Source organism: Salmo salar, chromosome 03 (assembly GCF_965601325.2).
Source record: "Salmo salar chromosome 03, fSalSal1, whole genome shotgun sequence".
Classification (NCBI taxonomy): Eukaryota; Metazoa; Chordata; class Actinopteri; order Salmoniformes; family Salmonidae; genus Salmo; species Salmo salar.
In genome coordinates, this window is record NC_138293.1 from 53,759,235 (window position 1) to 53,779,688 (window position 20,454).

At 45.5% G+C, this 20,454-nt stretch overlaps 1 protein-coding gene across 1 annotated transcript; it reads right to left on the reverse strand.

Moving 5' to 3' along the window:
- Positions 1-4,823: 4,823 nt before the first annotated feature.
- Positions 4,824-19,965, reverse strand: LOC106600666 (uncharacterized). The gene is made up of 14 exons (XM_082973021.1): positions 19,753-19,965; positions 18,304-18,558; positions 17,507-17,602; positions 11,118-11,303; positions 10,907-10,993; positions 10,733-10,795; positions 10,291-10,323; positions 10,086-10,199; positions 9,730-9,865; positions 7,273-9,563; positions 6,367-7,107; positions 6,136-6,228; positions 5,826-5,933; positions 4,824-5,508 (listed from the first exon to the last, which is right to left on the reverse strand). Exons 2-14 carry the CDS (start codon positions 18,549-18,551, stop codon positions 5,454-5,456), a joined length of 4,251 nt encoding a protein of 1,416 aa, XP_082829147.1. The 5' UTR covers positions 18,552-18,558; positions 19,753-19,965; the 3' UTR covers positions 4,824-5,453.
- Positions 19,966-20,454: the final 489 nt, after the last annotated feature.

The following is a 20,454-nucleotide window of genomic DNA, read 5'->3' on the forward strand; positions in this document are numbered from 1 at the left end:
ACCCATCAAAGTTGAAGAGATTATAGAGTCTATCAAACATCTAAAGAACAATAAATCACCAGGTGTTGATGGAATTACTATAGAATTTTACAAATTATTTTCTGAACAAAAAGCTCCCTTCCCGTTTGAAGTCTTTTAAGAGAGTATTAAAAACAATGTTCTCCCTCCTACAATGAGTCAGGGGTTAATAACACTGATACCTAAGCCCAAAAAAGAAGTGCAGCTCATCGATAACTGGCGTCCAATTTGTCTTCTTAATAATGACTATAAGATATTAGCCTTACTACTTGCAAAAATAATTAAATAAGTCCTGGATGCAATCATTGATTAAACACAGTCTGGCTTTATGAGGAGCAGACATATTTCTAACAATATCAGACATACTTGACTACTCAGACCTAATAACCGAGGATAGCTTCATATTATTATTATTATTATTTTTTATAAAGCATTTGACACAGTAGAGTATCAGTTCTTCTTCCACTCACTTGAGAAATTTGGCTATGGGGATTTTTTTCTGTAAGGCTATTAAGACTCTCTATACAAATGCTAACAGCTCTATCAAATTGAAATATGGCACCTCACCTAGATTTGAGTTAAAGAGAGGAATTAGGCAAGGTTATCCTATCTCTCTGTACCTGTTTTTATTAATCACCGAACTTCTTACAAATTCTTTAAATAATAGTCCTGTACGAGGTATTTCCATAGCTGGGAAAAAAAATATTATAAGCCAGATGGCTGACGATACTATACTTTCTGAAAGATGCTAACCAAATTCCCATATCGATCAATGTGATACAATCCTTTTCCAAAGCGTCTGGTCTATATCTTAACATTAATAAATGTGAACTCATGGCTGTCAAAGATTGTGTGACACCCTCATATTATGGTATTCCAGTGAAAGAAGAACTTACATATTTAGGCATAACCATTACCCAGGATCAGAAGTCTAGAGGCTTACTAAATTTGAACCCTCCTATTAAAAAACCCCAGAAGAAGCTAAATCAATGGCTACAGAGGGACTTATCTTTAAAAGGAAGAGTCCTAATACCCAAGGCTGAAGGTATCTCTAGACTAACATACGGCACTCTATCTTTATATCTTGACGGTAAAATAAGCAAGGAGAGAGACCAGATGCTTTTCAACTTTCTGTGGAGAAACCGTACCCATTAAAATTAGGGAAACTGTTGTAATGAACACTTATGAGTATGGTGGGCTGAATTTTATGAACTTCACTACCTTAAATAATACTTTTAAGATCAATTGGATAAAACAATTCCTACGAAGACGCACTTCTATGTGGAATTTTATTTCTCTTCATGTCTTCTCTACTTTTGGTGGCCTTAACTTATGTTGGTTTGCAATTATAATATTGACAAAGTTCCAGTGATACTTTCTGCTTTTCATCGACAGGTTTTCTTGTCATGGTCCTTAATTTCTAAGCATAATTTTTCTCCACGCAGATATATATATGGAATAACTGGGATATATTGTATAAAAATACTTCTTTGTTTTTAGAATATTGGTTCCGAAATAATATCCGATTGGTGAGCCAAATGGTAAATGCAGAGGGTCTTTTACTTAGTTATAAGGAATTATTATCACTTTACAAGGTCCCTGTAACATCTAAAGACTTTGTAATTGTTTTAGATGCCATTTCCTCAGGTGTTGCTTTTTATTCAGGAACGTTTCAAAGACTTGACCCTCAGAGCCTACCTTCCATTGACCCTGTTGACTCATCAGTAGGAAAGATTTGTTTCTCTTTTGGTCCATTCAACAACAGAGCAATACGAACCTTGTTTCAGTAGGATGTTGTATCTATACCTTATGTCATGCCTTATTGGAACGGATTTATTGATAATATCTGTTGGAAAAAAGTCAGGGACAAGATTGTAGACCTACACAAGGCTGGAATGGGCTACAAGACCATCGCCAAGCAGCTTGGTGAGAAGGTGACAACAGTTGGTGCGATTATTCGCAAATGGAAGAAATGCAAAAGAACTGTCAATCTCCCTCGGCCTGGGGCTCCATGCAAGATCTCACCTCGTGGAGTTGCAATGATCATGAGAACGGTGAGGAATCAGCCCAGAACTACACGGGAGGATCTTGTCAATGATCAAGGCAGCTGGGACCATAGTCACCAAGAAAACAATTGGTAAAACACTACACCGTGAAGGACTGAAATCCTGAAGCGCACGCAAGGTCCCCCTGCTCAAGAAAGCACATATACATGCCCGTCTGAAGTTTGCCAATGAACATCTGAATGATTCAGAGGACAACTGGGTGAAAGTGTTGTGGTCAGATGACACCAAAATGGAGCTATTTGGCATCAACTCAACTTGTCGTGTTTGGAGGAGGAATGCTGCCTATGACCCCAAGAATACCATCCCCACCGTCAAACATGGAGGTGTAAACATTATGCTTTGGGGGTGTTTTTCTGCCAAGGGGACAGGACAACTTCACCGCATCAAAGGGACGATGGACGGGGCCATGTACCATCAAATCTTGGGTGAGAACCTCCTTCCCTCAGCCAGGGCATTGAAAATGGGTGGTGTATGGGTATTCCAGCATGACAATGACCCAAAACACACGGCCAAGGCAACAAAGGAGTGACTCAAGAAGAAGCACATTAAGGTCCTGGAGTGGCCTAGCCATTCTCCAGACCTTAATCCCATAGAGAATCTGTGGAGGGAGCTGAAGGTTCGAGTTGCCAAATGTCAGCCTCGAAACCTTAATGACTTGGAGAAGATCTGCAAAGAGGAGTGGGACAAAATCCCTCCTGAGATGTGTGCAAACCTGGTGGCCAACTACAAGAAACGTCTGACCTCTGTGATTGCCAACAAGGGTTTTGCCACCAAGTACTAAGTCATGTTTTGCAGAGGGGTCAAATACTTATTTCCCTCATTAAAATGCAAATCATTTTATAACATTTGACATGCGTTTTTCAGATTTTTTTTAGTTATTGTCTCTCACTGTTCAAATAAACCTACCATTAAAATTATAGACTGATCATTTCTTTGTCAGTGGGCAAATGTACAAAATCAGCAGGGGATCAAATACTTTTTTCCCTCACTGTAACAAAAAAGCTGTTAGAATTATAAATGTATGTATGTCCCTTAAGGTCCTTGTGTAATGTGATATTGTACCCCCTAGCCCAATTGTCCTTTGTATATTATTTATATATACTTGTGTTCCCACATGTACCGAAATGCTTATGCTTCTACTCCCGACAGTGCAGTAATATCTAACAAGTAATTTAACAACAACTACCTAATACACACAAATCTAAAGGGATGGAATAACAATATGTACATGTAAATATACGGATGAGCGATGACCAAGCAGCATAGGCAAGATGCAATAGATGGTATAAAATACAGTATATACATGAAATGAGTATGTAAGATATGTAAACATTATTAAAGTGCCATTATTATAGTGACTAGTGATCCATTTATTAAAGTGGCCAATGATTTCTAGTCTGTCGGCAGCAGCCTCTCAGTGCTAGTGATGGCTGTTTAGCTGTGTGATGGCCATTTAGCAGTGTGATGGCCTTGAGATAGAAGCTGTTTTTCAGTCTCTCGGCCCCCACTTTGATGCACCTGTACTGACCTCGCCTTCTGGATGGTAGCGAGGTGAACAGGCAGTGGCTCAGGTAGCTGTTGTCCTTGATCTTTTTGGCCTTCCTGTGACATCGGGTGCTGTAGGTGTCCTGGAGGGCAGGTAGTTTGCACCCCGGTTGATGCATTGTGCAGACCGCACCACCCTCTGGAGAGCCTTACGGTTGTGGGCAGTGCAGTTGCAGTACCAGGCGGTGATACAGCCCGACAGGATGCTCTCAATCGTGCATCTGTAAAAGTTTGTCAAGGTTTTAGGTGACCAGAATTAGACCCTCAATATTTATTGGAAAGGAGCATCAATTGAGCTCGTCACCTTGCACTTTCATCACCCTGTGAAATTCATTTATTTAACCTGTAGCCTAATAATCCGCATGCTTTCCCAAGTGTGCAACTGCAGCCTGCATGTGGATATTCCTGCATCTGCAGAAAGGCCCCCCCCCCTCCTCAAACACCACCTTGTTTTCTGCATGAACACCCCCACCTCCTGTGTACGGTACTAGCTGGCTAAACTAGCTGTGTCCTTCGCGCCTGTCTGCCAAACACCTGCCATTCGCAGAACTGCTGCGGGAAAACAGTGCCCGTCCCTTCTGTGGAGTTTTGCGGTGGCTGGCATCCAACGTTCTTGTGCATTAACGCCACCTATTGTACTGCCCCTGCCTGTCCTAGATTACAAATGGACCAATAGAAGTATAAAGTGCCCCTGCACATGCAGGAACGCACTGAATTGCAGGCCGCAATTGCACCCTTCGAGACGCTTTCGACTAGTAGCGAGAGGACAACAGGTTCGTTACTCCAAGTTTACTTTTAAAAGCGTTTCCGCCTACAATTCTCACATAATTCATTTTACTGACACAAAAAGATCCCACCTTGTCTTGCGTGTTTTGTCAACATTTGGAAAGTTTACCTACAAATGTTCTGTTTCCATCAGGACTGTTTCCATCAACATAGTAACTTAAGTACAAATTAACTGAAGAAAATTAAATCAAAATCAGAAAGTTTCTCAAAGAAGATCAACCAGATTACAGTACTTTACTCGCATAAGAAGTGTGGATGTTAACCTGGTTAGTAATTGCACTTTTTACTTACAAATGAATCTGTTGTGGACAGACGTATTTAACATAAAATGGAACGAGATTTTAGTTCTAGGTTGCAGATTACTTACAAATGGTTGCATGGTTTAAAATCAATCACTGCCAACACAAATGAAGATACAACTTTTTATTTTCACAAAGAGAAACAAACCAAGAGTTGCAGTTTCTAGTCAACATATATGGAAACAGCACGTAATCCATTCGGCGATAACCAAAATACAGATGGGTCATATCTACATGTAGAACGCGCAAATACAGAGGGGCAGAAAAAGCGCAAGTGAACGTTACTTTGTTGTTGTGAGATAATTTAATAGGACTGTGTGTGTGTGTGTGCACGCTGTGTGTGTTTTGATTCTGGAATGCTTCATTCCAGTCTGTATGGGTCTGCACAGAGGTTACTTTCCTATCACGGACTCTCACCTACCATTTACAGTTACATGTCTTCCTTACAGTACAGCATAAAACAAAATGTACAGAAACCCTTGACTAAAAGCAGACCTCTTGGTCTCTGTTGGGTTTCAAATTCTGCCTCTCTCTTCCTGTGGTGCTATCCTCATGCCACAGAATCAACAACAAAGCTTAATTCACTCGGTCATTCACAGATCAAATGTCCTTAACTCCCCCCCCCCCCTCCCTATAATATCCAATGGTACAGTCCAGTTCAAACCAGCCCAGAAGTGTTTAGGAAAAATCTGAGGATTGAGGGGGAGGGAAAGTTACAGTTACATTTCAGAGTGAAGGGTCATTTTCTTCTCCTACTGCTTGGAGATCGGCTTGGGGACTGCCTGCTGCCACTCCTAGAAAAAAAAAAAGAGGAATAACCAAAAATATCAATACAGATAACTCCACAATCACAATTGACATACACAGTAGTTGCTAGAGTAGTTTATTTACATTAGTCATTTAGCAGACCTTATACAACTAGTGCATTCATCTTAAGATGGCTAGGCGAGAATCACATTTAAATTTTTCCCTCAATAAAACATTAACATGTACTTCTTTCTCAAAACCAGTACCTTCTGTTGGAGTCAATCATTCTAAAGATTAGTCTGTTTTGTCCAATAGGAACACAGAGAAATATGTTTGCCATCAAATTGGCTAGTTGGCTACTGACCTGCGGGTGGGTGGGGAATGTGCAGGTCGCCTCTGTCTGGGTGGAGAGTAGCTGAGGGAGCGCGAGTCTCTCAGCGAATCAGCTGGAACTCTGTGAGGTCGCGCCGGGCTGGAAGAGATGATGAGAGATGTCAAAGATCAACTGGTTCCTGAACGTTACAGAAACATTACAGACTTTTTGAATAACATTAAAGAAATAAGTGTCATTTCCATGAATCATAACTAGAAGCATTACAGTATAGGAGTTCTGGTCACGAATCAATGGAAATAATAGATCTGTAACAAATAGTTAACATTGTCAGCATCATTACCTCTTTTTCTTGTCTTCCTTCTCGCTTTCAGAAGAGGATGATGAGGACGACGAGGAGGAGGAAGTGCTATGGGCAGCCGCTATCCTGGCACCTCTGGGGGAGAGAGAGAGAGAGGAGGGGGACATTGTAAAGAGAGGAATCATGTCAGCTCAATTTAGGACATCTCTATCCGCAATGTTCAATATATTATGATCCAAATGTAAAACATGTCAGTCATTTAACACTCCTTACGCTTTTCCTTGCTCTGCATCAGAGTCAGAACTGTCTGATGAAGACGAAGAGGAAGATGAGGAGGAGGAGGAGGAAGATGATGATGATGATGAGCTGGCGCTGCCCATCTTTCCTTTCTTTTTCTCTTTGGCCCCCTTCTCGCTCACACCGTTTTCAGTCCTGACTGGTCGGTCTGTGGGGTGGGCAGAGCCGCGTGAGGGGAGCACCGCAGGTGATTGGGTCCTCGAGGTACCTCGTAGAGAGACTCTGGTCTCTGAATGGCTGAGGGCCTGTGGCGACCTGGAGCGGGGCGGGTCAGAGTGCCGTGTTTCTTTGGGGTGGGCTCTGATTTCTGACTGGCTGGGAAGGGGACTGGTCTCCTTGGATGGGAGCGGTGAGGAGATGGAACAAGCCTTCCTACCTCTGTCTCCCCCTTTCTCTCGCTCCTCTCTATCACCTCTTCGGTCTTTCTCTACCGTCGGTTTCATCACCTTTTCTACAGGCGGCTCCTTTCTCTCTCGGGCCGGAGAGGGGGATGAGGAAGAAGAAGAACCAGAAGAGGAAGAGGGAGAGCGACGGGGTGGGGGGACTTCTTTAAGAGGTTGGCGCTCTCGCCTCTCTTGCTCTTTTTCACGTTGCCGCTCTTTTTCCCTCGCTCTCTCCAGCTCTCTATTCTTCTCTCTCTCCTGGTGTCTCTGCCTTTCTCTGGATAGCGAGTGGCTGCTTCTCCTTTGTCGAACGGGAGAGGGGGATCGCCGGGACCTGAGGGACGAGAAAACAAATACACAAATTAAATAAATTCAGAATCTGGTTTGGCAATCTGAGGTCTTGGCAGATTTGAATTGAGTTATTATTGATTTATGTACGCAGGAAGTTGCCCCACTGTGTGTGATGTTTAATTGATGTGTGTATAGGTCCTGTTCCTACCTGTAGAGGGGACTGCGTCTTCTGGGACTCCTCGACCTGCTCCTCCTGGCTCCTCTGTCTCTGGAGCGATCCCTCCCTCCTCTATCCCTCGCTCTCTGCCTCTCTCGGTTGTGCTCTAGCTCCCGGCTGCGGCTCCGCCGTGGGGCGTAGTGGCGAGTCGGGGAGCGGGACGGAGGGGAGGCTCTCCGGGTGGCGGCTTGTCGTCGGGGGCTGGGGGAGCAAGTGGGGGGGTCCTGGTACTGCCGTGGGGGGGTGCGGCGAGGGGGGGAGGGCCGCGGGACAACTGCTGCTGCGGGGGCTTTTGGGGAGGGCGCCCTCCTCCTCTCCCACTCTCTCTCCTGCTCAGAGGGGCTGTAGCGCTCTGCCCTCCTGGCTTGGCTCTTCACCCCTCCCTCTCTCTCCTTCTCTCGCTCCTTCTCTCTTTCCACTTCAGTGGGGGAGTACCTCTCGCCTCCGCCTTGGGGGGCTCCTCTTCTGGGAGGAGAGGGTGGAGGGCTGGAGCTCTCTACCTCGGTGGGGCTGTACCTCTCCTGTCCCTTCCCTCGCTCCTTCTCTCTGTCTGTTGGGGGGTAGCGCTCTGCAGCAGGGGGGAGTTGGGAGACAGGTGCTTTTTGGGGAGCAGGGGGCGGGTTTTCCCTTTCAGAGAGCATGAATCTGTCCCCTCCTGTTTTCTCACGTTCCTTCTCTCTCCCGGTAGCTCTCTGTCCATCACTCTCTGAAGCGCTCTCTCTGCCCCCATTGGCCAGATACCTCTGGAAGGCAGCACCTACAGCGGGAGGGGAGATGAGAGCGGGGAGGGCTTTTTTCACTGGGCCACTCTTCACCACTGTTCCCTTTTTCTTCTCTCCCTCGGAGGACGAGGAAGAAGAGGAGGAGGATGATGATGAGTCGGAGGATGAGGAAGAGCTGTCGCTGTCACTCCCGCTGCTACTGCTGCTCTCCTTTGCTTTCTCCTTCTCTCTTTCCTTTGCCCTCTCCAACTCCTTCTCTCGCTCCTTTTCCGGCAGGCTTCGGTCTCTGTTCTCCCGCCTGCTGTCCTCCTCCGCTTGTCTTTTTCTCTCCCTGTCCCTCCTCTCCCCCTCACCCTCTCGCTCCACGCGGAGGTCTTCAGACAAACAGATAGACGGATGTTGTTGGGTAGAAGAAAGTCTGCCGGACCTCTCGCGCTCTCGCCCTCCATCTCGGTTTCGCTCCCTCTCTTTTTCCCTTTCGCTCTCCCGCTTCCTCTGCTCCTCTTGTTTCTCCCTCTCTTTGCTCAATTCCCTCTCTTTCCCCCTCTCCTCCGGTTTCCTCTCTTCCGGTTTCCTCTCTTTCCCCCTCTCTTCCGGGTTCCTCTCTTTCCCCCTCTCTTCCGGGTTCCTCTCTTTCCCCCTCTCTTCCGGGTTCCTCTCTTTCCCCCTCTCTTCCGGGTTCCTCTCTTTCCCCCTCTCCTCCGGGTTCCTCTCTTTCCCCCTCTCCTCCGGGTTCCTCTCTTTCCCCCTCTCCTCCGGGTTCCTCTCTTTCCCCCTCTCCTCCGGGTTCCTCTCTTTCCCCCTCTCCTCCGGGTTCCTCTCTTTCCCCCTCTCCTCCGGGTTCCTCTCTTTCCCCCTCTCCTCCGGGTTCCTCTCTTTCCCCCTCTCCTCCGGGTTCCTCTCTTTCCCCCTCTCCTCCGGGTTCCTCTCTTTCCCCCTCTCCTCCGGGTTCCTCTCTTTCCCCCTCCTTCCCTCGTGCTCCCTTTCTTTCTGTCGTCCGTTGGTGAGAGGTGACTGAGGGACAGGGGATGTGGAGTCGCGGGATGAGTTTCTACCTCTCCCGCCATCACTTTTCCGACTAGGGGGAGATCCTTCTTTCTCACTCCCTCTCCCCCTCTCTCTGTCAGCTGGGGCTCGGGCATTTCTTTCCTTTCCTCGCTCCCCCTCTCCACTCCTTCCTCTCCTTGCTCCCTCTCTTTCTGGAGATGGAGACGAGGAGTCTCGTCTTAGTGGTTTGTCCTTTCCGCTCCTCTGTTTCCTGGTGTCCAGTTGTTTCGGGGGTGGAGAGGGGGATGAAGAGTCGTGTCTGCTCCTCTGCAGCATTGTTCTCTCCTTTCCTCTATCCTTCTCTCGCTCCCTCTCTCCACTTCTGGAGCGCCTGGCTTTCTCTCGTTCCAGTCGAGGAGGAGAGGGGGAAGAGGAGTCGTGTCTCATTCTCGTAGGCTTCACTTTCTCACGCTCCTTCTCTCTTCCTTTCTCTTTGTCCTTCAGTCGCTCCTTCTCCCGTTCCTTGTCTGCCCTCGGTCGGCGTTCAGGGGAGCTGGGATACCTGGGAGATCTCTGAGAGGGAGAGAAGGAGGAGAGGGAAAAGGAGGTAAGGAGAGAGGTGAGCAGAAAGTGGAGAATGAGAGAGTGCTGGAGGACATAGATTATGCCCAATTGGCACAAAACAGGTTTTGAAATGGTAGAGGGAGCTGATCACCAGACCAATCACAGGTGGTCTTACCGCTCTGCCTCCCGAACGCTGTGGACTCCCGTCATCGCGACCACGCCCCCTCCTTTCAGGAGATAGCCCCTTTCTCCCCTCTGCTCTCTTGACAGGCTGGTTCTTCTGCCTCTCTCTCAGCGGGGCAGGGGATTGGCTGATCAAATGGAGATATGGCATGAGAGATGGAATAACAGCATGGGGTGCAACTCAAAAACTGCCTTGACTTTTAAGTTACTGAATTGAATAACTAGAATAGATGCGAGTAGGATTGCAAATTTTCGGTAACGTCGACGGGGATTTGTGGAAAACCTGGGAATTCAGAGAAAGTTACAACCCCAAATTGTGAGTCATGACTTCTGTTGACCCGGAAGTACCTGTGAGCAGAGCTGGAGGACCCACTCCTATGGCGCCGTGTCTTACTCTGGGGCGGAGTCTCATTTTCACTTCTCTTGCGTTTTTTCTTAGACGCCTGCTTCTCGTCTGAGGAGCTGAGATGTGGAACAAACAAAGTATTTTAGTACACACACACACACACACCATTACCCACGTTCTGTAGGACCCACGTTCTGTAGGACCCACCTATCTTTGTCATCCTTTTCTTCCGACCCGTCCCTAGAACAGAGAACACAAAGTCTTTGTTCATTAAGCTGACAAAGGTAAAGGCTCGCACACATCACACCGAACGTGAATCTAGCGTTTGTCTGTCGAGCTTTCAGCACGCTTTGTTTTCAGGGAACACCCCCGCTGTACGTGATTCTACATGCAAAACTGGTACGCACTCAGTTCGCAAATTACGTTCAGAGGTGCTAAGTACTCTGGGCCAGCAAATTGTATTGGTGTCTGAGCCCTAAGGAGTCCTCGCTAGCGCGGCTGATCATCAAGCTGTAAGCAATGCACATCTCTTACACAAGCGGTTCAAGCCCACTACAATTGAGACGTTCTGAAATAATTAGCAACGTTACGACACTACGCTGGACATGAAGTCCATTCACTGACTGCAAAATGAAAAACGACTGGAAACCTTTTCTTTTTCTTCTTTTTAGTTTTTTTCACCCGTCGAGGAGAGGGGGAAGGGCTCTCTGAGCTGAAGAGAAGAGAGTAAAGTGATACGTCAGTCAAACAAGCTGTGCATTATTTTTAAGCATGCGCACGAAATAGGACGGTCTCATTCCATTCTTTCTCCCTCTTCTCTCACCTGTCTCTGTTCTTGTTTTTCTTCCTTTTTTTCTTGCGGCTCTGTTTTCGGGCCGGGGAGTCCGAGTCCTCTGACTCTTCTACCAGCCTGAGAGAGAGACGGAGAGGAAGAAATAAAGAGACGGTAAGTAACAGAGGGGATAAACAAAGGAAAATCAGAGTTACACGAGTAAGGCTAGCTAGCTAGGAGACCCCCCCCCCCCTTGACTTACGCATATTTCTGCTGCTGTTGCTTCTCCCGCTCCAGCTTCTCCTGCTCCCTCTTCTCCTTCTCTCGCTCCTTGCGCTCCGGATGGAAGGAGGAGCCATCTACATAGTCCGTGGCGATGCCGAACGCCGCCTTTAGCCGGTCGTTCTTCTGCTGATTGGCTGCAGCCAGGGCGTGAGTCTCTGTCGCCCTGAGAGAGAGAGGGCGGGGGACCATTGTTCAATAGGTCCTATTATTGTCACGCTAGGTTACTCCCCAAAGAGTGGAACAGTGGTGTTTCACCACCTTGTTCAATGGCCAGCAACTGTAGGAAGAGCCACGTCATCAAGCAACCGGTTTGCTGTTTTTATTGCTATTGATTCCGCGACGTGGTCAGTCTTTACAGCTGGGACTGCAAGTTTGTGTCCCAGATTCCAGTTAGCTGCTAGCCATGTGGAGCAGGCAAACATCAGCAGTGCTAGCCCACCAGTGTTTTCATCCCAGGCTGGGCACAAATGCTTCAGGTGTGAGATGATTCCCACACAATCACAAGATGAAGATAAGGTGGAAGTGGAAAATGGACAAGGATTAGTCTGCCCTAAATGCACCACCATCAAGCAGCTAAGGGAAGAGATCCTCCGGCTGTTAGCTCGGCTGCGAGAAAAGAAAAACCTGCTTTCTATGTACACCGACCTTGCTGTAACCCAGGCAACCCAAATCTCAGTTTTAAATACCTGCTATAGCAAAGCGGTTGATGAGTCGGGCAGCGTTGATCTGTCCCAATCCAACGGACAGGTGTGAAACTCAACTCCGCAGCCCATGAGAGACTGGACACAGGCGTAGGAGATGGGGGAGGCAGTTAGGCCAACCGTCTATCCGAGAAGATCCGATCCAGCTATCAAACAGCTTTGCCCCGCTTGAGATGGACCTAGCAGCCCAGGGAATCCGCACGGAGCATGGGTGTATACCAACAGCCGGCAGCTGCCCAGTGGCAACCTACAGCCATCACAGTTCAGCAGGTCGTTTCCCCATCGGATTCCATCACAACCACAATCATTGTGGGCAGCTCGATGGTGAGAGATGTTGGCCTGCCTACGGTCTGTGGACCGACTAAGGTCCCACTGTCACCCAGGAGCTCGTGTCCATGACATCAACTCTCCTGCCCACGGTTCTGGTCAACTACTCCTATAGACACCATTGTCACTCACGTAGGTTTAAACAACCTTCGTTTCAGGCGATCTGAGGGAGAACTAGAGATTGGGTTTTTTAAAGACCCTTGCTAGCAGAGGGAAGATAATTATCATCACTGGCCCTCTCCTGTGCTACCGAAGGGGTTCGGAACGTTTCGGCTGACTCATTGCCCAAAACGAGTACCTGAAGAAACTTTGCAACGACAGGAATGTATTTTTGTGGACGCAACCAGCACTTTTTAAAAGAGATGGGACCCCCCCCTAACCGCAGGGGTTCCAAGTTCCAGCAACATCAAACTGTTTTAGAGGCTAACAGAGAGGGACTGGTAGTGCTCCAGTCCCAGCAACATCAAACTGTTTTAGAGGCTAACAGACAGAGGCTAACAAACTGTTTTAGAGGCTAACAGACAGTGTTCCAGTCCCAGCAACATCAAACTGTTTTAGAGGCTAACAGAGAGGGACTGGTAGTGCTCCAGTCCCAGCAACATCAAACTGTTTTAGAGGCTAACAGACAGAGGCTAACAAACTGTTTTAGAGGCTAACAGACAGTGTTCCAGTCCCAGCAACATCAAACTGTTTTAGAGGCTAACAGAGAGGGACTGGTAGTGCTCCAGTCCCAGCAACATCAAACTGTTTTAGAGGCTAACAGACAGGGTCTGGTAGTGCTCCAGTCCCAGCAACATCAAACTGTTTTAGAGACTACAAGACAGGGTCTGCTAGTGCTCCAGTCCCAGCAACAAACTGTTTTAGAGACTAACAGACAGGGTCTGGTAGGGCTCCAGTTCTCCCTGTCAGAATAAGCAGAAGAGGAAACCATAACTCCTACAACAATGGCACTTTGGTTATTGCAAGTAACCTAATTTTATGTTCCTGTAACTCTGCTTTCTAGTGAGTTCATACAAACTCATCTCCTACCATTCTGATAGGTTGGAGACTGTCAGAAAACGTGTCTGTAACGTTAATAATTTGGTTGTTATTCCATTGGTTACCTCTAGGCAGATGCCCCAGCTGAAGAGTGGCCCACACATTGAATATGGCACTCTTAACTGCAATCACTAGTAAAACCTCTCGTGAATGACCTCATTACTGAGCGCAAAGTTGATTGCATGTTTCTCACTGACTGTCTTCAGACTGTAGAGCCTCTCACCCCAGACTACAGCTTTTCATACTCTATCATTAAAAGGAACAAGGGTGGGGACAGCATCTATTTTTATTTATGCTCTCAGCTGTAAGGACATTTCATTTGGCGACTTTGGGTCTTTCAAACAGCATGCTATAGTTTTTCAATTTCAGCCACCAGTGCTGGCCATAACCCCGTATAGGCCACCAAAGCACTGCTTTACTGATTACACCAAGGGTGAGGCCAACCCACCTCTCCAAACTGTCCTTGGATTTAAGTGCTGCATTCGAGACTGTTGACCAAGACTGTGGACAGATTGGAGAGGCTGGTTGGCCTCTCCGGTCCAGTTCTAAATTGGTTTAGGACCTATTTAACCGGTCGAGAGTTTGGTAAACTCTTGGTAAACATAACTGGATGTATTTCATGGCCTACCTTCAAACTCAGTGCCTCTTTGCTTGACATCATGGGAAAATCAAAAGAAATCAACCAAGACCTCAGAAAATAAATTGTAGACCTCCACAAGTCTGGTTCATCCTTGGGAGCAATTTCCAAACACCTGAAGGTAGAGATAAATGTACTTTTGTGCGAAAAGTGCAAATCAATCCCAGAACAACAGCAAAGGACCTTGTGAAGATGCTGGAGGAAACAGGTACAAAAGTATCTATATCCACAGTAAAACGAGTTCTATGTCGACATAACCTGAAAGGCCGCTCAGCAAGGAAGAAGCCACTGCTCCAAAACCACCATAAACTGCACATGGGGACAAAGATCGTACTTTTTGGAGAAATGTCCTCTGGTCTGATGAAACAAAAATAGAACTGTGTGGCCATAATGACCATCGTTATGTTTGGAGGAGAAAAAGGGGGAAGCTTGCAAGCCGAAGAACACCATCCCAACAGTGAAGCACGGAGATGGCAGCATCATGTTGTGGGGGTGCTTTGCTGCAGAAGGGACCGTTGCACTTCACAAAATAGATGGCATCATGAGGAAAGAAAATTATGTGGAAATATTGAAGCAAAATCTCAAGACATCAGTCAGGAAGTTCAAGCTTGGTCGCAAATGGGTCTTCCAAATGGACAATGACCCCAAGCATACTTCCAAAGTTGTGGCAAAATGGCTTAAGGACAACAAAGTCAAGGTATTGGAGTGGCCATCTCAATCCCATAGAAAACTTGAAGGCAGAACTGAAAAAGCGTGTCTAAGCAAGGGGGCCTACAAACCTGACCCAGTTACACCAGCTCTGTCAGGAGGAATGGGCCAAAATTCACCCACCTTATTGTGGGAAGCTTGTGGAAGGCTACCCGAAACGTTTGACCCAAGTAAAACAATTTAAAGGCAATGCTACCAAATACTAATTGAGTGTATGTAAACTTCTGACCCACTGGGAATGTGATGAAAGAAATAAAAGCTGAAATAAATCACTCTCAACTATTATTCTGACATTTCACATTCTTAAAATAAAATGGTGATCCTAACTGACCTAAGACAGGGAATTTTTACTAGGATTAAATGTCAGGAGTTTAAATGTATTTGGCCAAGGTGCATGTAAACTTCCGACTTCCAACTGTATATTTTACCCCATGGCAGCTTTATCAGAAAGCACAGCATTGATTTTCACTGCTAAGCAGAGTATACACACAACTTTACATTTCTGTTACAAGAGGATTTTAGCGCCAAGATAAGACCGAGGTACTTATTTCTGGAGCCAAAGCAGAAAGAGTATCTGGCCGCACATTTTAATTCACAGGCAATAAAAGACAAAACACCAGGTAAAAAACCTAGGCGTTATATTAGATTGTGAACTCAATTTCGAATCACACATTAGGAATGTGACCAAAATAGCTTTAAACACCTGAGGAACATTGCCACAGTGCAGCCATTTCTCTCTCAGGCTGATACAGAGAGACTCATCATCCACACTTATTACAAGCAGGCTTGACAACTGTAATGCTCTCCTGTCTGGTCTACCCAAGGATGCCGTTGGTCAACTGCAAAACATACAGAATGCTGCAGCACGGGTACTGACCAAGACCAGACAGAGAGCACACATTACACCGGTTTTAAGGTCTCTGCACTGGTTGCCTGTGAGTTTTAAAATGCATTAAGATTCTTCTATTGTTTTATTTTTTATTTTTTTTTACTTGTTGGGGCTAGGGGGCAGTATTTTCACGGCCGGATAAAAAAAACATACCCGATTTAAACTGGTTACTACTCTTGCCCAGAAACGAGAATATGCATATAATTAGTAGATTTGGATAGAAAACACTAAAGTTTCTAAAACTGTTTGAATGGTGTCTGTGAGTATAACAGAACTCATATGGCAGGCCAAAACCTGAGAAGATTCCATGCAGGAAGTGCCCTGTCTGACAATTTGTTGTCCTTCTGTTGCACCTCTATCGACATTACAGCATCTGTGCTGTTACGTGGCACTTTCTAAGGCTTCCATTGGCTCTTTAAAGCGTTCAGAAAGCAGAATGACGTGTCTCCTGTCTCTGGGCAAAGTACAGCAGCAGAGTTTGTAAGTGGCCTGCCTGGGGACAGTGAGACTGAGATGCGCGTTCACGAGAATTCTATTTTTTTTTCTTCCATTCAGGCTTTGAATGAATACAACGTTGTCCAGTTGGAATATTATCGCTATTTTACGAGAAAAATAGCATAAAAATTGATTTTAAACAGTGTTTGACATGCTTCTATATTTTGATTTTTTTTGTCACGAAATGCGCTCGCGCGTTACCCTTCGGATAGTGACCCGAACGCACGAACAAAACAGAGGTATTTGGATATAACTATGGATTATTTGGAACCAAAACAACATTTGTTGTTGAAGTAGAGGTCCTGGGAGTGCATTCTGACGAAGAACAGCAAAGGTAATCCAATTTTTCTAATAGTAATTCTGAGGCTAGGTTGCCCCAAACTTGGTGGCTGTCAAATTAGCTAGCCTGTGATGGCCGAGCTATGTACTCAGAATATTACAAAATGTGCTTTCACCGAAAAGCTATTTTAAAATCTGACATAGCGTTTGCATAAAGGAGTTCTGTATCTATAATTCTTAAAATAATTATGTATTTTGTCAACGTTTATCATGAGTAATTTAGTAAATTCGGTGGGTATGCTAGTTCTGAACATCACATGCTAATGTAAAATGCTGGTTTTTCATATAAATATGAACTTGATTGAACAAAACATGCATGTATTGTATAACATAATGTCCTAGGAGTGTCATCTGATGAAGATCAAAGGTTAGTGCTGCATTTAGCTGTGGTTTTTGTGACATATATGCTTGCTTTGAAAATGGCTGTGTGATTATTTTTGGCAGGGTACTCTCCTGACATAATGTAATGTTTTGCTTTCGCTGTAAAGCCTTTTTGAAATCGGACAACGTGGTTCGATTAACGAGAGTCTTATTTTTCAAATGGTGTAAAATAGTCATATGTTTGAGAAATTGAAGTTAAAGCATTTGAGGTATTTGTATTTCTCGCCACGCGATTCCACTGGCTGTTGACTAGGGTGGGACGCAAACGTCCCACTGGCCCAGAGAGGTTAATCAATCCACAACTGTGCACCCCAATACATGTTAGACTTGCTTTTAAGTTATGTACCCAGTAGGTCCCCTGGCACTTGCCTTTTAACTATACCAAAAGACCAGGACCAAGAGGCATGGCCAGGCAGCCTATAGTTACTATGCCCCCAGCCTGAGGGGGGGTCTGAAACTTCTGACATTTAAAAAAATATATATATAATAATAATAATAAATATATATATATAAATAAAAATACACACACACCTTTTTAGCTTTACTTGTCCCTAGGATTCTTTTTAGTCATTCAGTTTTGAAATGTATTGTTTATTTTTTTTCACTCTTTTTGGTTGAGTAAATATTTCAGTTTTTATTTTCATAGATTTTCTTAGATGTTTCCTTGTCTGAAATGTGCTGCATAAATAAAGCTTGATTTGAATTGATTTAAAGTTTGTGCAGCCATGCTGGTCTGTAGTAGTTTGTGGTGGTCTGCAGTAGAAATGTCACTAGTCCGTAGTAATGACTGGATCTGTGGTGGTTTCACTAGTTTCATTACACCACAGTGATCTGTGGTGGAGTGTACTTACGATGGTCTCTCGGTGGGGGCCGAAGGCGGCTCCTGCTTCTCCTGCAGCATCATGCGGAAGCTGTTCACCTTCTCTTCAATCTCCTCAGCGGAGTACCTGTCATCAACACACACACACACACACACACACACACAGATCAGCAGTTAATACTCGGCAGCTAACTCTCTCCTTCTGCCCCCATATCTTCACCCTTTCTCTCCAAATATTTCAGTCCCTCCCATTCCTCTCTGAGGGGAATCGATTAAAATGGTCCGGCTGCCTGGAGTTTGCACTGGGTGAAAAGTGATTGCATTCGTTTTGGAACCGGGCTGCTTCCCCGGCGTGAACCAGGGCCCCCACTCTGGCCGTCATCGCCTCCCCCCCCAAAAAAGTGATGTTGGTTAAGCATGTGGAGTAATGAGTAGGATTCTGTGTTCACATATGAAATTGATTGCTTCATCTGCCTTCCCAATGGAAACTAGTTTGAAAATGTGAACATATATATTTTATAGAAAACAGATGTTGCATGTTTCTAAACACCACAACATGCTGGAAGGTTGACAATATGACAGAGCGGTGCAGATTACCGTTCAATTTGACCAGGGCACGCCTTCATCAACGGCTTCGTCCGGTCACGTGACGGGCCATAGCCCAGTGCAACCCGGGCCAGGTTAATTAAATCCCCTTTCACCCTTACTCCTTCCTCCTCTCCCCCCCACCCCTGCTCCTCTCTACCTACCTACCTGCCCATCCCTCCCTCCTTCACCTATCCACCCATCCCTCCCTCCTTCACCTATCCACCCATCCCTCGCTCTTACCCCTGCTCTTCCATCATGTCCTGCAGCTCTGCACACTTGACCTCCAGTTGCCGCTTTCTCTGGTGTTCCAGGATCTCGGCGTTGGGCTGACGATTCAGCTGGCTCTCCAGCCTCTCACGGTCCTTCTCATCTCGCTCGCCGCCACGCTCGTCCCGTGGACGCTTTGCCCGCACGCTCGACAGGTTGCGCTGCACATAGCCGTTGGTGCCGCTGCCTCGTGGCGTGGTCAGGCCAATGCCGTTGTACATGGCTCCTCTGTGGAGAGACAGACAGGACGAAGGTCAGATAAGTGAGAGTATTAAAATGATGGTGACTGGAATGGTAGAGGGTAGGCCTATATGTCAGTCCAGAACAGAATTGACAGCCTACAAACAGGTCACAATGTCAACCATATTAGCCTGGCAGACCAGTCAATTCAGTGTTGTAAAAAAAAAATGTTGGTCATAGTATCATAAGCCATCCACTCTGCACTATGGAGTTAGGCATGCCAATAAAGACTAAATGGGAGTGGATTGGGTAGGTACAATGCACAAATAGTTAATTATAACAATCCTGCCCTATAAACCATATTGATGATATAGAAGAGATTCCAAACTAGGCCACACTGTCATAAACTCCAAACACCTAGTTGGCAAGGTTGGGGTCAATAATGTTTTAATTCAGGAAGCATGATAAACATTTGGTATTTGAAATTATGTTGTTTACTTCCTGAATACAACAGATAACTTAGTAGACCATAATATAATCACCGATAGCTAGCCCAACGTTAAGTAAAAAAAAAAAAAAAAGTGACCTGCTTTTGAACCCACCAATCTCTAGGTAAACAACGTTAACTAGCTACTGCTGTACCATACCATAACACTTTGCAACAGGAAAGAGACAAACAAGCCTAGCTAGCTAACGTTAGTAGTATGAGATTTGTCAGAAACTGAGATAGCTAATTAAGCTAGCTAGCTAGCTAACGTTACGCACTAAACTAGTAGTAGGGACAAATGGACGGCTACAATGAATCGTGCATAGGTAGTTAGCAAAATAGCCAACGTTGGCGAACTAGCGGGCATTACGTCGAAATCAGTTAACGTTACCTGACTAGCTAGTTAATGTTTTGACAAACACACACTACTTGTGAGCGTCATCTCCCCCAGTAACCACAAGGATCGAACCGAGGCTTGGAACGAGCCCACTGCCTTACGGGCCAAACTTTGGCCCAAAGAGGCCTTCTATCTAGGCTAGCTAGCAACTAACGTACCGTGCGCTATACACTTGTGGAATACATCAAAACAATATAGTTATCTAACGTTATTTGGACAGCAGTCAGGTCATTAGATTTTTTTTGTCAGCTACAGTAGCTAGATATCGAAATAGTTTAACCCCGCATGGTAGCTAGCAACTACCGTGGCTAACGTAACGTTTCACAATTAGCAAGTCAATTTAACATACTAACGTTACCTCTGAGTTCCCCGCGAACGGAGACGATGAATGGAAGCAAATACACTTGCAAAAAAACTTAAATAAGACGACAATCGAAACAAAGGCAAATCGACTTCAAGTACTTCTTCGTAAAACAAACACCTAATGCCTGCGGATATCGTCACTGGTTGAACATCGGGGGAAAACCACGCGTGATGATGGCGACCCCAGACTCCGCATCTAAACTACATTTCCCATCTTCTTCTTCTATGAGGTTTAACGGCGGTTGGCATTTCCCATGTTTCCCATTAACACGTTCCTTCTTCCGCTTCAAAGTTTTCTGGCGACTACACCTATTGGTGTCTAAACGTTTCACCTTGTTGACTTGATGCCAAAAGTAACAACAACCCTTCGTATGAGTTTATCTGCTGTATGAGTAGCCTAATGTGAATACATATTGTCCATGCCATGAATGACAGCCCCCTTGTATCTTCAGGTTACCTAGTTCATTTAAAGGCACGATATGTAATTTCAGAATTCCTATCACCTTGTTTACAATAAGGTAAATGATGGGGCTAGGGAAATTACACCTATACTGTCAAATTCATAAGTAGACAACTATTTGCATATTACTGACACCCATGAATCAACATGATTATCCATATAATAACTAACTGACACAGAATTCACAGCATTTTGCCAGTAAAAAAAACAAGCAATGTTTATATGATCCCTTTTCAA

Coding starts and splice junctions, on each gene's coding strand:
- LOC106600666 (XM_082973021.1), bottom strand. CDS start 18,551: ATGTACAACGGCATTGGCCTGACCACGCCACGAGGCAGCGGCACCAAC. Junction 6,229..6,366: donor GATGCAGAGCAAGGAAAAGC/GTAAGGAGTGTT, acceptor TCTCTCCCCCAG/AGGTGCCAGGATAGCGGCTG. Junction 5,509..5,825: donor CATTCCCCACCCACCCGCAG/GTCAGTAGCCAA, acceptor TTTTTTTTCTAG/GAGTGGCAGCAGGCAGTCCC.